General features: G+C 41.8%; 1 protein-coding gene across 1 annotated transcript; it reads left to right on the top strand.

Annotated features, from left to right (window-relative positions):
- Positions 1-240: 240 nt before the first annotated feature.
- LOC124270020 (solute carrier organic anion transporter family member 74D-like) lies at positions 241-17,526 on the top strand. The gene is made up of 11 exons (XM_046705043.1): positions 241-1,596; positions 3,332-3,437; positions 4,651-5,211; positions 6,039-6,125; positions 8,993-9,154; positions 9,725-9,889; positions 10,981-11,170; positions 11,982-12,102; positions 13,191-13,345; positions 15,215-15,279; positions 15,507-17,526. Exons 2-11 carry the CDS (start codon positions 3,359-3,361, stop codon positions 15,770-15,772), a joined length of 1,851 nt encoding a protein of 616 aa, XP_046560999.1. The 5' UTR covers positions 241-1,596; positions 3,332-3,358; the 3' UTR covers positions 15,773-17,526.
- Positions 17,527-17,834: the final 308 nt, after the last annotated feature.

Genomic DNA, 17,834 nt, shown 5'->3' with positions numbered 1-17,834 from the left:
TCTTCCTGTTCATGAGATAATCGGACAGGAGTTCCCATTCAACAACACATGTCAAAGAGTGTGCACTATTTTTATCATGTATTACTGGTTCTTCCGACTCTGAGTTTTGTTGCAAGGTAGGACGTGCCAGGACGGACGTACTGGCCCCTTGCCCTGTGATTGAAGTGGCTCTGACAGTAACTGTACAGCGCCAGTCATTCCTCTGTTTTGATGTGATGTGCTTCCCGTGTAACGGAATATCACGTGGACATGTGAATCGTGATGCAGTGTTATGAATTTGGAGTTACATTCGTCACAGGGGTAACAGTAAAATCTAACTGCAGTGAACCGTTATATCCGCCAACAGATACAACAGTTATAAACACTTATAACGATTGTTACCGCCAACGGATTCAACAGCAAACAGTTATAGCCGCCAACAGACACAACAGTGAACCGTTATAACATCAACAGATACAACATTGACCCGTTATAACGTCAACGGATACAACAGTGAACCGTTATAAGGTCAACAGACACAACAGTGAACCGTTATAACGTCAGCAGATACAACATTGACCCGTTATAACGTCAACGGATAGAACAGTGAACCGTTATAACGTCAACAGATACAACAGTGGACCGTTGTAACGTCAACGGATACAACAGTGAACCGTTATAACGTCAACAGACACAACGTCAACAGATACAACAGTGAACCGTTATAACGTCAACAGATATAACAGGGGCAGTTATAACCCTTAACAGCCATTACAGGAAACAACAGTCATAGTGACAGTGTCGGTTATAACATTTGATAGTTGCACGAAAGATCAGTGACAGTTATAAGCGTGAACTTCTATCACTCTGAACAGCCTAAACAGGAAACGTCTATTAATGTGAAGAACTATTACAACGAGCAGGCATTACAGCGATAACTTACAGGTATAACTGCAGATAAGAACTGTTACCCTCAACAGTTACACCAGTAAAAATATAAAACAATGGATGACTAATGCTGAGGGCTGTCATAGCAGTGAACAGCAATCAGAGTGAACAGTCATGACAATAAATAACGAACAGCTACTACGCTGAACTGCCACTACGGTGAAGAGCTACTACCCTGAACAGCCACCACGGTGAAGAGCTACTACGCTTAACAGCCACTGCAGTGAAGAGCTACTACCCTGAACTGCCACTGCGGTAAAGAGCTACTACCCTGAACTGCCACTGCGGTGAAGAGCTACTACCCTGAACAGCCACTGCGGTGAAGAGCTACTACGTATACGCTGAACAGCCACTACGGTGAAGAGCTACTACGCATACGCTGAACAGCCACTACAGTGAAGAGTTTCTACGCATACGCTGAACAGCCACTACAGTGAAGAGCTACTACGCATACGCTGAACAGCCACTACAGTGAAGAGCTACTACGCATACGCTGAACAGCCACTACAGTGAAGAGCTACTACGCATACGCTGAACAGCCATTACGGAGAAGAGCTACTACGCTAAACAGCCACTACGCTGAAGAGCTACTACAGAAGACGATTATATCATCGTGAACAGCAGTAACAGTGAACTTTGATTACATCGAACAAGTGTTACTGTTAACAGGTAAACAACAGTTGTTATATTTAAAACTTCACTAACGTATTTCTGTGAAGAAGTATGCACATTCAGGCATGTGACAAACATACGTTCTATCTAAATATCTGAATAGTCTCGTTATATATATTAAGATTTGAATAATTACGCCACTTTGCACAAGGGGGCGGTGGGGTAGCCAAGTGGTTAAAGCGTTCGCTCGTCACGCTGATGACCCGGGTTCGATTCCCCACATTGGTACAAATGATATTGCTGAAATATTGCTAAAAGCGGCGTAAAACTAAACTTACTTGCTCACCCTTTGTACAAGTATGGACGTCTAAAACGACCGTGGTGATTTCTCAAATAATGTCCATTAATATCAGTCATATTGAATACACTGAACCAAATTAGCCCGACTGTGTTTAAATGAGGACGTATAGTATGACAAGAAATTATTGAGAATTTTAGGAATATATTTAATTGGGTTTCTAGTATAAACAACCCTGACTATCTATCAAGTGCTTGGTTTCATTCAAGAGAGACAACACCGTTAATCCTTTTTCATTAGTTTGTGAAGAGTTATCCCCCTTTGTTTACTTGCTAGCAGACGACATTTTCAGTGATCCTCAGTATGGATGATTTAGAGAAGAGGAAGTTGATTTTAGAGTATTATAACAAGGACATCAGATCAGCTAAAGTGATTTCAAGTAGAACAGGCATCCCTTTGTCCACTGTTTATCGTGTTTTGAAAAATATTGCAAATGGATATGGCATTGAGCACCAGGGAGGCGCAGGTAGGCCCAGAAAATTGACTGTCGGTGACAGGAGGCGGCTTGGTATTCTTGTTTCTAAAAACAAACGAAGGAGTTTAGAAAACTTAAGGCTGGATATGATTGATAGAGGAACTGTGGCTGTCTGTAAAGAGACAATTAGAACTGAGCTGCATGCAATGGGTTGGCAGAAAAGTCGAGGAATTCCATCACCGATCATGAAACCTGAACAAAAGGAGCGAAGGTTGAACTGGTGCTTACAGCATAGAAACTTTAACTGGGACAATGTGATTTTCTCAGATGAAAGTTCTGTGTGGCTGTTTCCTAATACACTGAAATTCTGGTCCAAACAAACTGAAAAATCTTTGTATCAGCGCCCAAAGTACAGTCCGAAATTTAACGTGTGGGGTGGCATATCTGTGTTAGGAGCAACGCCCCTCTGTGTATTTGAAGGGAATATGAACAGTGAGCGGTACACAGATATTCTCGAGGGACATTTACTTCCATCTGCTCACGTGTTCTATGGAAATTTTTGGATTTTCCAGCAGGACAACGACCCAAAACATCGTTCAAAGCATTCACAGGCCTGGTTTCGGACCCAAAATATGACATTATTAGATTGGCCAAGCTATAGCCCTGACCTAAATCCAATAGAAAATGTTTGGGGACATATGAAGGAAAGTGTCAATTAGAAAAATCTGACAAATATTGCGCAAATGAAAGAAGAAGTGGTCCGATATTGGGACAGCATGGACCACGACTTTCTAACTTCTTTGATCAGTAGTATGCCCCGCCGCATTGAAGCCTGCATTGCAGCCCATGGTGACTTGACAAAATACTAACTGTTCACCTGTCTTTGAATCTTGAGTTATGTTCTGCTAATATTCACATTTAATACGTGAGTAATGAGTGAAAAAAAATTCTCAATAATTTCTGGTTGTACTGTATTTGCATATACAATTATGATTAACAGACTCCGTCTATTTCTCCAGGGTAAACTGGAAAGGCTGTGAGGCAGGATGGATTTTGACATGTTTTCGGGCGCGCTGTTTCCTGGTTTTTTCCCAGTCATGGCATCGACAAATCTAAGCATTCAAGGTACAGTACTCAGATAGTTCGTCTTTCAAATACATGTATATCCGACAATACCGTTGGAACAACTACGGTAATTTACGATCACAATATACACAGAATAATAGAGATTATTAGCTGCATATCGTGTTTCCGATCGGAAATATCACAGGAAAATATATATGTGTGAGTGACTGTTGAACACGCGCTATTGTTAATTCGCGGATATTGAAAACTGTATTTTCAAATATCTAATTTCAATCAATGATGTGCAACAGAAAAAAACAAACATGTTCTTGGGAATTGATTTATATGAACTTTGGATATCAGGAAAACAACTATATTGTATTCGAGAATGTTGTTTATTCAGAATAGTGTTTTGCAATCCAGTGGTCAAACATGAGGGGAATATAATCAGATAATGTTGTAAATTATGTGTAAGACATCAATTAAAATTAAGTAAATTTACTTCAATTTTTTTAAAACAGTGAGCTGCCCATTCATATTATCGTGTCAAATGTTTATACTCTGAAGCACCAACACATAGTTAACTGGATTTGTTCGGAGCCATGGTTGACAGTTAAGGAATTACGTAGCCTCTGAAATAGAGCGGAGAGAAAACTAAGCCTTGCAAGGGACCATGCAGGCAGGTCTCGATCGTGTCCTGTAGGCAACTTTCGAGTTCGGCTGCTGTGCTTGTAGGACTGCTTCTAGTTATATCAGCCAGGGCTATGTTGCACAAAGCGATCTTAGAGTTAAGATGCTTGTAACTCCCGTTTAACAATCCTGTACTGTACTTCAAACATCCGGAGCAATGAATGAACAGGACATAAATGTAATCTGTTTTACAAAAACGATGCCGTGTTTAATGCCTTTAGCTGCAGCCTGAAGTATTTCGTAATCGTTTATGCCTGTCACAATGTAGGTTAAAATGGCCGCCATAGCGGCGTGACATAATCATTGGTCATCTTGTGTCTTAATGGTCCGTTGAGTTTGATGTTTTCTCGGAGTGTGATTTAACATGAACTAATCATTATAACATGGTAGAGACTTGGCATTCCTGGCACTGTCGATGTACAAAAACACATTAGTTACTGAAAAACCAAAGACAATGCGACCATATACCAGTCTAGGTCTCCATACTATCCTGCAGCAGGCATGTGCACAGACGAAACAATTAAGCCATGGACTCTAGTATGGCGTAGTAACGAAACGTAATTGAGACATGTCTGTCTTTCAGCGAGGACTGCAACAATATCTCGCCATCCCCGACGACGCCATCCACTGCTTCTGTTTGTCTTGGTATTTGCCGTCGTCTGTCTCATCTGTGAGATACTGAGAGGCTATATTATTTCCCAGGCACTTACCCTAGAACAATACTTCAATACCCAGCTCATCGTTTTTGAGGACATTGGCTACCTTGCTACCATTTTGTTTTTTGGAGTCTATGGTTGCGCTGGAATTTCAAATATTCCACGTTTCATTGGAACAAGCGTTGTCATCTACGGTAGCTTTGGGTCTTTGTTCGGTGCTTTTTACTTACTCCTCCCTGTAATTGGCGACAACGTCGTCCACGACACGACATTTCACAAAGCAAGCATGTGTTTACCTGACCAGCCTTACAACAGAACGTGTAATCAAGATGGCCGCCTGCCCGGAACCGGAAGTAGTGTGGGGGTTGTTGTCGTCTTCGCCGTGATGATGATGGTGCAGGGCGCATTTCAGCCGGTCAGGTTTATTCTCGGTTCCCCTTTCATTGAACATGATGCACCAAACAAGACCCAGGCTACTTTATATAACGGTAAGGTACATCATAACATAGGTATTGTTACTGTTGTCAATCGTTGTTTAGCAGGACACACCCAAAATTATTATTCGCTCCTTGTATGTTTTAAAAGATAACCATCATAGCATATCTATAAAATTCACTAATGACGAAGGTAATATTGGGTTTTGACAATCGTGTCTAGTTGAACTTTGTTGATAATGCAAAATATTCGTTATAAAAGACTCCGCGTAACAGCTTGTAACTAATTTATGACACGGTGTAATGGCATGGAATGTTTGCCAATTATATTTGTTCCGTGTGGGGGAATTTGACGACCTAAATTGAAATGGTGGCATTACTTTCGCTTACTTACTGTATTTGGTGTATTCCTGTACAGTTAACTATACTACTCACACTTTACTAAGGATCGCCAAATTTACTTAAACATAGATTTATATTTTCAAAATGTATTCATTTAAAATTGGGTAAATAATGATATGGTAACCCCTCTTTAGGCAAAAAGTCACTTTCATCTAACCTTATGCACCTGATTCATGTGTAACCATAAACATGGTTTTCATTGCACCAATCAACCATTTTCCAAATCATAGAACGAGTCATTGACAAGTACACAACACCTGTCAATAGCAGATATGGGATCCACAAGATGAAATAACATACTGAAACCCAGGATGGATCCATGCTTACAATAGGCTTAGATATTTAAACCAAATTCGACCCCACATCATAGTTTTCTGTTGAATCAATGGTTTTGATCCATATATGATCCTCAGCAAAGTGTGAATAGTATATTATTGTGCATGCGTGGGAGTATTCTCAACATTGATTGTCCTTTGTAGGGCTATTGCTTGTGGTGAATTTCTTCGGACGTCCATTGGCCTATGTCTGTGCAACACTGTGCAACACCACGTCGACGGACAATGCAGGTACACATAGGGAATACTGTAGCAACCAGAACGAGGAATTATCATATCATTAAAATCAGACGGTTAACTCCAGTATAATACTGATTAGCTTTCAGGCATGCACTGGGTTCTGGAGCGAATCAGAGGTCATTTTGCTGAAACAATTCCGCGCTTCGTATCTTACCACTTCGATTCTTTCCACAGTGCGTAATATACTTCCCATCAAAAGTCACTAGTGTAAATATAGCCACTTACTTCAGGCAACTGTCCTAAACTAAATTTTGCAAAATATTCCATGCTGTTTAAAGGTACTGTTTACACATGAACTGATGTATTGTAAAACAAATTCGCAACGTTGAAAAGATTATTGTCATGAGTTCAATAAATGTTAAAAATCAGTGAAAATTTGCAAATTCTTAAAACTTTACACCAAAACGTAGCTGTTCACATGCACGATATTTGCATATGCTTTTCAGCAATTTGATGCATGATCCTCGTGCAATTCATCTGCATAATATTTGCAGTTGGTTCCCCCAAGTTAGTTGAGAAATCAATCTTCGATGTAACCATGTATATACCACAAAAGAAACGTCGCTTTTCAAAACCAAAAGCAAAATTTTGTTCTTGCAAGGTGGTGTATTTATTATGATTGTACTGTTTTGTTAACATGTTTTTCAATCCAAATTGACAGTTATTACCAACACCAATGTGTTTTCTGATTAAAAAGCATATCGACCAAACGCACCGAAAAGGGCAGACATGGTATTTAAGGTTCCGTATGACATTCGTGAAAATGAAAATGCAGGTGCATGTCGTGACAAACCTACCAATGAAAGCGAGTCTCAAACTCGCCAGAAATCATTTTTGTTTTGACACAATTGCCATGGCACAACTTACGAGTGATCAGAAGAACCACGTCTTGGGACGATTGCAAGTTGTCCAGACTGCACGGAGAGTAGCCAATCATTTAAATGTTCATGTTAGGACAATCTACCGACTGCAGGAGTGGTATCAGGTCACTAACAGCATCCAAGACCGTCCATGCAGTGAGCGACATTCAGTAACATCGCAACGTCAAGACCGACAGATAGTGCGCCACCATCTGCACGATCGCTTCCCCAGAGCGACGGAAACAGCACGCCATACTATGGGGACTAACAACAGACCCATCAGTGCCGGAACAGTGCGTCGACGTTTGCTCGGAAGAAACCTCTCCTGTCACAGACCCTATCGTAGTCCTGTCCTCGCCGATCATCACCGCCAAAACCGACTGCAATGGGCAACTAAGCATCGAAATTGGCGTTATCGACAATGGAGAACTGTGCTTTTATCTCATGAAAGCCGATATTGTGTTTCGACAGTCGATGGCAGAGTGAGAGTATGGCAATTAGCGTTTTCTTGAAAGAGACTCGTGGGGTGGTCCAAGCATCATAGTGTGGGGTGCAGTCAGTCTGAACCAGTTAGTTGAGACCTTGGTGTTCCAGAATCTTGGTCCAGGATGAGGAAATGACGTGACAGCTGCTCGCTATATTGATTAAGTCATAAGACCCCACGTTGCACCACATTTTGGACGTTACAGAAATCACATCTTCCAGCAAGACAACGGTCGTGCCCACACTGCCAGAGCAACATTGGACTTCCTAAGACAACATGGTATCCAAACCCTACAATAGCCCGCACCCAGTCCGGATTGAAGTCCAATAGAACACCTTTAGGACGAGATTCAAAGAAGACTGAATGGCCTCAAACCAAGGCCGACAACTGCGGCTGGACTCGGTCAGGCATTTCGCTGAGTATGGACTCAAGTGCCTGTGACCTTCATCAACCGGCTAATTCATTCCATGTACAGACGATGCAACGCTTTCATCGATGCCCATGGAGGCCACACACGATACTGACTTTGGGGTATCTTAATGGTACCATTTTGGGTGATTTTGTTTGTGTGAACTCTAAATGTGATTCCTGAAACTGTGTTAACCATAATTATCAAGTTTGACCTCACTAATCCGTTTTGATTGTCAATTAGAGTGAATTAAAGTGTGTGCTTTAAGGAAACCGCTATCAGTGCGACATTTCTTTTGTGGTTCAGTATATATAAATAACATATAGTGAGTGTTTTAAGAGAGTCTAAACTTTTGATGGGAAGTATATGATAGCGAGGAACATTCGGAACTTCCTGATAATGTTCATTTTCGAGATACAGAAATGAGGTATGGTTGTTTGCCTCGAGGCTAACTAGCTTTTTAGAATATTTACCTGACACGAATTTCCATGGAGGTGTCCGCAGATGTTCTCAAAGAGAAGCCTTGTGTCGGAATTACTGATTTCATGTTACTGAGATTAAGGGCCTGAATGCCATAAGATAAGACCAATGCAAACCGAATACATTTGTTAAACGTTTTTCTGTCCTTACAAGCAGCAGAATATATCCAGTTTCTTTTACAGTAGGCGTAATTCAAAAATTCACACATCGATCGTTTGTGCAATTTTAACAAAATACGTAAATGCACTGTCGATCACTTGCTGTTCTGGTCCATCGATCATTTGATTGTCTGGCAGGACTATTGCTGTCTTGCGTCAAGCAATAAATAATTACTTTTTTATGTGCAAACTGTTAGAATGGCGGGTGTAAACGATAGGGTTTGGCATGCTTACCAGCGCGAACACCTTGTACCATCATTTATTCTTCTGTTATTCAGATTATGGAATCGGTCTGAAGACTTGTTATTCCTTTGCATTGGTGTGTCTATTTAACGAGTAAAGATAAATCCTTATACATAAGTTCTTGACGTAATAAATAACGTCATTTTCATTTTGACGCTCTACAAGCCAAGCCAAACGAGCCGTTCAAATACGTTCTCTTGGAGTTCCGTTGTTTTTTCTTGCAGAGGAATCCAAACGTCTTGCCGACCCGTCTTGGGTAGGGGCGTGGTGGATTGGGACACTGACGGTGATATTTGCCGCACCCCTTTGCATCAGCACCTGGGGCAGGAAGCCGCTGCCGGGACACCCCTGTACGGCAGGACTTTCACTTTGGGAGAAGCTCAAAGGTGAGGGAGTTGCAGAGATTTATGGGAGATACTATGAATCCTTGAAGGGATATTCTCGCCCTTGGTAATAAAGAAAAGTCAAAATAAAACAGATCGCGACTATTGTACAAATAGTCACAAAGTCGCATTATTGTAATTTGTAGTTTGATCAATTCTGGCACTTATTTGCGCGTTTGTGTGCCAACGCAACAATGTTCCTTCCAGGATGCCACAGAAAAGAGATGAAAATTATTTTTAGATTTATTAGTTTGCATGTTATGAATAATTGTAAAATGAAGGAATGGTATGCTGCAAACCGATTGGTCTTATAAAAAAGCTTACATTTGTCCCATTAATCTGTTTTCCCATGCCCATAAACACTAGTACATATCTGTCCTATGATCTCTCTACCTGTGACCCTTGATCTGTCTACCTGTCTACCTCTGCCTATTGATCTATGTATCTACCTTGTCCGATCTCTCTACCTCTGTCCCTCGTCTATCCCTGCCTATTGATCTCCTACCTACCTTGCACGATCTCCCTCTGTGTCCCTTGTAGTATGCAATGTGATATGTCTCTTTCGGTTGACAGATCTACCTAGATGTGTCATTCTGCTGTTAAGCAACTGTGTCTTTGTGACCATGCTCGGGGGCATCAGTTGTGCCGCCATGTTCCTGATGCGATCTATGGATTATGAAGTTCAGTACATCCAGGTCCAGTTCTATATGTCGGCACAACCGGCCTATCTCATCACAGGTGAGTACCACATATAGTGGATAGTTTTCTTCTGAATATGCACACATTAACAAACAGCAACCCACTTCAGGAGTTGCACAGCAAAAGGATGTGAAGAGTTGCCTTCTTTACACCCCTCTCGTGGGTTCGAATCCCAGGTGTCCTGTGACATTCCAGATCTGTGATAACTATACTCGTGCTATGTTATTTTGTTGATATGTTTGAGTAGTCTTAATACACTTCCAGTGCCACCTGCTAAAACTGAATGTTTTTCTGCACATTTACTCTTCTAAAAATTGGCAAAGTGTTTTTTCAGATGTATACATATATATAATCAACACATCATAATGAATTGTTCAAATTTGGCCCAAGTTATTGTCACCGACCGAGGGTTATTTTGGCACACGTGAAACAATCGAATGTCACGGTGGAGGTCATCTACCCTCAATATCTTGTATGGCCCCCATGAAGTCCATAACTTCCTGGCATCGTCGTCCCATGGAATGAATCAAATTACGAATTGTCACCCGGGGAATGTTCACCCATTCTTCCTGTAGTGCCAACTGTTGAAGATTTCTATAGCTGTTGCTGACGTGATCACAGAGCATCCCATAAATGTTTGATGGGGTTTAGATCTGGAGACCTTGGTTCCTCAAAAAGGCCGTTGGTTGGTCATGCGTGAGGTCGGGCGTTACGTTACGTTTGCTTGTTGCATCATGGGAAGGTCGTGTTGCCGAATAATTCCATATGTGTGCCGTTGTGCCGTTAAATTACCCCGGACGTGTACTTTGTCTTTTCTACCGGTATGGGAGATGACAGCCCACATCATTAGGCCTTCGCCAACAAATCTCTCCACTTCCTGTATGCAGTCTCGAGCGTAAGATACGACTAACGGTCAGGTTCGCTGGCTTAGTTGATGCATGTCAGTGTGTCCCAATTGCGTAAATCGATGCTCATGATGTAAATCACGGGGTCGTCTGGTCCAGACTTTATTATTTTTAAACCACCGTTATATAGCTGTAATATATTGCTGAGTGCGGCGTTAAATAGCACTCAGAAATACATTCCAACTAACTATATATGTTGTTGAATTGTTTTAATTCCCTTTCCAGCGGTCAAGCTCCTATTTGTGTTGTTTGTGGGTGCAATTGCTGGCGCTGTAATCCCGGCACTTCTCAGATTGAACAACAAGGGTTGTCTGAAATTTGCAACTGTTGCCATGACAACAGCGCTGTTAACATTCGCGCTTCAACTATTGCTTGGTTGTGACAACCCGGATATCATGGGGCTTGGTGAGCAGAGGTAACGATCCAAAAATACATTTAGATGCGAGCATAAATTTATTATGAATTCGTCAACGTTTTTAATTTATGTTGAGATCTGTCAGACAAGAGACGACAGAATGCCACATGGTACGTGTCCTCTCTCAAGACACAAAACAGCCTGGTACCAATCACACATACGTGCTAGAGATATTTGCAGACCGATTTTCAAATTGAATAAATATTACGCGGTATGTTTAGGATGCATGTAACGGTAAGCTTCGACAATCTTCGGGATGAAAATGTTTCTTGTAAATATATTTTTTATACAGCCATGGTTGACATGGCAACTCGTACCTCTGTGGTGCCTTTTTACAAGCTAACATATACTTATTGATATGACTGACCAACACAGCCGAAACTGATGAAATCTCTAACGAGTTACACAATCAGTCGACCCGTGAACGTCCGGGTTAGAATTGGTCTTCAGTAACCCATGCTTGTCGTAACCGGCGACTAACGGGATCGGGTGGTGAGACTCGCTGACTTGGTTGACACATGTCATCGTGTCCCAGTTGCGTAGATCGATGCTCATGGTGATGATCACTGGATTGTCTCCAGATCTGTACAGTCCACCGCCATATAGCTGGAATATTGCTGAGTGCGGCGTTAAACAACAACCAATACAATCCGTCACCAACTAGATTCATAGCGACAGTCGGTTGACTGACTGCATAAATCATTCATCAATAATAACAATGTGATCCAATAGCCGAGCAACACAATCTATTAAAGACCTTCAAGGCCATTCGGAAATATTTTGTAGTTAATGGTGATTTGTATCAATATAGGCTCCGAAGTCCTTCCGCGGATTGTACGTGTGACGTCACTGAATACTCTCCCCTGTGTGGCGGGGATGGTCGAAGCTACATCTCCCCTTGTGATGCAGGCTGCACCAATCAAACAGGCACAGTATGTACATATGTACATGAACTTTTTTCTCTTGGTCGGTATATATACTGTCTGACAAAAAGAAAGCATACACTTGAAAATTGGATTGTATGAAGAATTATTAATTACAAGCGTTATCAAAACGTTAATAGCCTGAAAAGTTGCTGCAAAACACACGATATCCGTATGAAAATATCACTGTAGGAAAACTAAATCTTCTTTGTTTCATTTTCAACATCAGACATGGGAGTATACTTACCTTTGCCCGGCTATTTGTTTTACTATTTTAAATGAAGAGTTACTTTATTTAATGTTCATATAGTACCTCAATAAAATCAAGGTTGAAAGTGAAAATACGAGTCATTATTCATTAAACCAGAGCTGACATGAAACAGAAGTATGAACTATTGTCTATGTTGCCGATGATTATATATCAGATAATATTTTCTGCTGCGTAGATCATAATATCATAAATTACTACGTAAATTTCGATGTCTTTGTTATTTTGATGTAAGTATCTTCTACGTGCATGTATATAGAAGATGAAATTAATTTTGTTTAGTGTTGCACAGATATAGTTCCATAGACTTACATTACAGTGGTTAAGACGTGGGAATATAATCTACCTTTCTACCCACCCACCTACCGTACTTAAACCTACCAACCACCAACCTACCTACCTACCCAACCTGCCTGCCTACCTACCTGCCTGCCTGCCTGCCTGACCTGCCTACCTACCTGCCTGCCTGCCTGCCTGCCTGCCTGCCTGCCTGCCTACCCACCCCACTAATCAACCTACCTACCTACCCACCCACCCACCAATCTACCTATCTACATACCTACCTACCCACCTACATATTGTATTTTGGAATCTAGTAGGTATTCCCTGCTGATTACGATTAGACAAGAGTAACGCAAGGTCTGACTGATTTCATCTGTGAAATACACAATGCCATTTTAGAAAGTGGTCAAATGTAACATATGTTATATTTGGGATTACACTTTCTGATTTCATCTGCATTAAAGTTTCTTACACTTGCCATTCGGTTTTTCTTGTCGGGTTTGAGATATTCGTTATATCAGTTTAGTGACGTGTATTCTCTTCTCAGACGTACACTGGATGTGTTGGCATCCCCGGGGGTGAAGGCGTGGCTGGTGTCTGCCCCAGGGAGTGCCCCTACCTGTGGTACTACATAGTAGCGGATGTGGTGTCCGGAATTTGTGCAATGGCGTCCAGTGTTGCAGTCGTACAGACGATAATCAGGTGAGAGCAAGTCAACAAAGCCCTTAAAGAAACAAAATAGGAGTTCACATATTTTTAACTGAAAATAGAAAGGGTGAGATAATTTTAACTTGTTTGGAGTTTTTGTTGTTGTTGTCAATGATGATGATGAAAGCCTCAGGCTGAAATATCTCAGCTATACCTGATAATCAGAGACTGATGACTGACCTGATAATTCGTAAATATTGGAGACAAACCAAACCCAGTGATATTATGAGCCAATCGTAGGCTACACCGCCAAAATATTGGAGACAAACCAAAGAGTGATATTATGAGCATCGTTGACCTGACCTGGAAGTTCCGAACACCTGGTGCATATACTGGATACCATAAACATCCATGCAGGGAAATGAAGCATGTTGAAACTACAGCACTGTGGCGCGGTGGGCGAGCTGGCTAAGGCGCCAGGCTAGTGATCCAGCGAGGTTGAGGTGTCGGGATCGAGCCCACCTGTGACCGGGTGTAAAACCTTGGAGTCAACTTTGTGTGCAGACTCTTTCAGTGTTGTCACAACCCTAGTGTACAGTACACAACCCTGTGCACTTAAAAGAACCCACGAATCCGTTGGTATTTGACCAGATGGTGGCCACATGAATACGTGCAAACACCTAGTTGCGGGTACAGCAACATGCAGTGAACATGGACAAAGTACTGTGACTATGTGTCCCAGTCCACCCAGCTGTGAATGGGTACCTCGTTAGGATGAGAAAACCACAATAACTCGGTGCGCCTAGTGGCTGCAAGAGTTGTATACTCCCCAGGGAGTTGAGATTGATAATGCGATGTGCTGTTGAGATTGACATCCAATGATCGAGGGAAAAATACCAGCGCCTTGAGCATGCACCAGTGCGTAGATATGTGCGCTATATAAATATCCTATAATAATAATCATTGGAGCTTGTACAATGTTGCACAAATCACCGAGCGTGATCCACTCTCGCTCCATCTTGTATTACAACCAGAAACAGTTACAAGGACTATATACTAACCCGGAATCCAGACGACTGTGTATGGTCAGGTGTGTGTTCACGCACTTCCACGAACATTCACACTCATGTTGAGGGTGCGTGACACATGTCCTTGACCCTTTAAAATCCATCCGTACATTGAAGGTGCGTGTCACACTGTCCTTGACCCTTTAGTTTCCATCTGGATGTTGAGGGTGCGTGACACACTGTCCTTGACCCTTTAGTTTCCATCTGGATGTTGAGGGTGCGTGACACACTGTCCTTGACCCTTTAGTTTCCATGAGGATGTTGAGGGTGCGTGACACACTGTCCTTGACCCTTTAGTTTCCATCTGGATGATGAGGGGTGCGTGACACACTGTCCTTGACCCTTTAGTTTCCATCAGGATTTTGAGGGTGCGTGACACACTGTCCTTGACCCTTTAGTTTCCATCTGGATGTTGAGGGGGTGCGTGACACACTGTCCTTGACCCTTTAGTTTCCATCTGGATGTTGAGGGTGCGTGACACACTGTCCTTGACCCTTTAGTTTCCATCTGGATGTTGAGGGTGCGTGACACACTGTCCTTGACCCTTTAGTTTCCATCTGGATGTTGAGGGTGCGTGACACACTGTCCTTGACCCTTTAGTTTCCATCTGGATGTTGAGGGTGCGTGACACACTGTCCTTGACCCTTTAGTTTCCATCTGGATGTTGAAGGTGCGTGACACACTGTCCTTGACCCTTTAGTTTCCATCTGGATGTTGAAGATGCGTGACACACTGTCTTTGACCCTTCACGTGGAAGGTGCGTGACATACAGTGTTTTGCGCTTTACTTACCGTATGTACATGAAGGTGCGTCACACATTATCCTTGACCTTTTAGTTTCCCTCCGTACATTTCAGGAGCATGACTGCAACGAGGAGAACAATGGCCCTTGCTCTAACGGGCTTTTTCTGTTGTCTAGTCGGTAGGTTGACGATGATGCAATTTATTAAATTCACTTTAAAAATTCACTTTAAAAATTTATCATTGCTATAAGATGTTCTGCATTTTAAAAACGTCACAAAGTAACGAAATAATTTCGTCATCGTTTTTCTGTTAATGACCGTTTGAATGCTGTTTCGTAATATCTAAAAAAATACATTTTATGGAATTCGAATTGTGTGTACTCATGCCTTTCTTTCCTAATTCCAGCATGGCTTTCCTCTACAGTCATCTATAGACCAGCGATTGCCAGCTCCTGCAGAATCAGAGATCTGTCATGCGGTCAAACTGGCGCATGCGCATTGTATGACCTGCCGTCACTAAGGACAAATGAAAAAGGAATAGGCCTATGTTTGCAAGGTAGCGCTCTGCTTATGTTCATCATCGCTTATCTGCTGCACAGGTCAGATGTTGTCCATAGTCCAGAAAAAGATCCAAGGGATGAAGACCGGGATGCTGAACCAGTTGACCTTTGAACCCACTCTACCATCTGACGTTCTTCGCGCACGCATGATAAGGTTTAATGTCATCACAAAGATGATAGGCTGAAACGACCATAACCTAGTGTGACTGATCTTTGCGTCTTCCATGACTCCTCCGACGCTTTGAATTCTTAAATGTTATCATACGGATACTTTGGATGAAACTGAATTTTTAAAAATACATGCTTGTGAGTGTATTTGACTACCAAGAAAATAGTATTTGATTTTCCGGTTGTGTATATTGGAGCTATATGGAGGCGTTTTTTACCCAACGTACCCCCACCTCAACAAAAACACCACCACTACACCCCACCCACACCCCCACCCTACCTTCCCAAACCCACACACCACCATCGACGTCTTACGAACGATGTCGAGCGGAGGTTTTGGAGTAGTTTCTAGTTGTTGTATATCACATTTACTCCAGAGTTCTATTACATTATATGTGCGCTACAAGAATGGAACAAGAGCTTGGAAAATATTTATGTACATATTTTAAGAGTAGACATGTTTGCCTGAACGACCCTTCTCCTTTCCATTTGCCTATATGTATCAGTGTGCTATAACACTTATTGTCGTATGTCACTCGATTATAATGACCCATGTGCATGTTGTATTTAATTCGGGGCTGTGGGGTAGCCCATGCAGTGGTTAAAGCGTTCGCTCGTCACGCCGAAGACCCTTGTCCGATTCCCCACATGGGTGCAATGTGTAAAGCGCATTTCTAGTGTCCCTCGCCGTGATGTTGCTGGAATATTGCTAATAGGGGCGTGAAACCATCCTCACTCGTCACTGCAATTAATTCATCTAAAAAAACTCGTTTTTATATATTTTACAGACGCTTCGATCACCCAGCGTCTAGAGTTATGCCCCTTTGACTGACTTTGAAGTATATTTTTACCTGTTGCCTTTCATGTTCCCGTTATGTGAAACGAATTTGTTTTTATGCAATTGTTGTCAGTTAGGTTATCATTTTGTTTATACTTGAGTCTTTCTTGGGTAGCCCACGACTTTATGCTAAATTCAAACACCATTTATCAATATTCTTGAGACTATTATACCGGGATAATCATGTACATGGTTGTGACTTGAAACTCAACATGTGAAACACTGTTTATGTTGTTCTTATCCACATACTGACAGAATAAAGAAAGTACACTGGCAATGTGTCACATTGACCCACACCTGACTCCTGGCTAGTCAAAATGTCCGAAAGATGGAACGGTCTAAGGATTCCGATTTACTGCGTGAGTTCACATCGGGGTGATTGAAACGCTGAGCCTTTAACAGGCATTGAAGTCAAGCACCAGATATATTTGATGAACAAGATCACAAACTCTGTAGACCTAAGTTACCCGAGTCTTTAAACTGAATTTTTAACGGAGCGCTCAGCTCTTCATTGAAAACTCGGTATTTTCAGCTCTATTCCACCATGGCGAATTTTCACTGTTCATGCGCGATATTGAGTCTAATATAATTGATGTTTTTAAGTGAGCTGCCACTTGGACATGTAAAAATCCATAATAGCCTTTCTATTTTTAATTCAATCCACTATTTCATCAAACCACCCCTGTGTTGTTACCGATAGAGTGTCTGCCTGGAGGGCGGAAGGTCGAGGTCGAACCCTAACCGCGTCATATAGAAAGATGACACTTCTTGTTACCCTGCCTGGCGTTCGGGATGAAGGGGATCAAAGTAACGGTCTTTTTAATGGTCTGGGTATTCAAATTAAAGCAGCATAATAATTATTCTTGTGTTGTCTCATTGTAAAAACATTTATTCATCAGGATAGTTTAAATTTCAGACACAACATATATATTTGTATTTTGTGATACCCACTGAAAGGTGCCTCTTACAGTTACCTGAGTCGGGGGGGGCGTTGGCAGCTTTATTCCTGACATTTGCTTCTTAAATCACGGAATTTGAAAATCTACACAGAGGGGGAATATACCTACTGTGGCCACTAGGGTTACAGTGTGAATAATGACTGTTCTGCAGATATTTTTCAATACATTAACTTGTTAAACACTGATGACCGTATAGAGCCCGATCATCT

The sequence above is a fragment of the Haliotis rubra genome, unplaced genomic scaffold (assembly GCF_003918875.1).
Source record: "Haliotis rubra isolate DU_JTF1 unplaced genomic scaffold, ASM391887v1 Scf149, whole genome shotgun sequence".
Lineage (NCBI taxonomy): Eukaryota > Metazoa > Mollusca > Gastropoda > Lepetellida > Haliotidae > Haliotis > Haliotis rubra.
Note: the sequence above shows the minus strand (reverse complement) of the source record. Positions and strands in the feature narration are given on the sequence as shown.

What these genes read in the sequence shown, in the direction of transcription:
- LOC124270020 (XM_046705043.1), top strand. Translation starts at nt 3,359, where the DNA reads ATGGATTTTGACATGTTTTCGGGCGCGCTGTTTCCTGGTTTTTTCCCA. An exon ending in CACGTCGACGGACAATGCAG is followed by an intron (nt 6,126 to 8,992) that starts GTACACATAGGG and finishes TTTTTCTTGCAG; the next exon opens with AGGAATCCAAACGTCTTGCC. An exon ending in GCACCAATCAAACAGGCACA is followed by an intron (nt 12,103 to 13,190) that starts GTATGTACATAT and finishes TTCTCTTCTCAG; the next exon opens with ACGTACACTGGATGTGTTGG.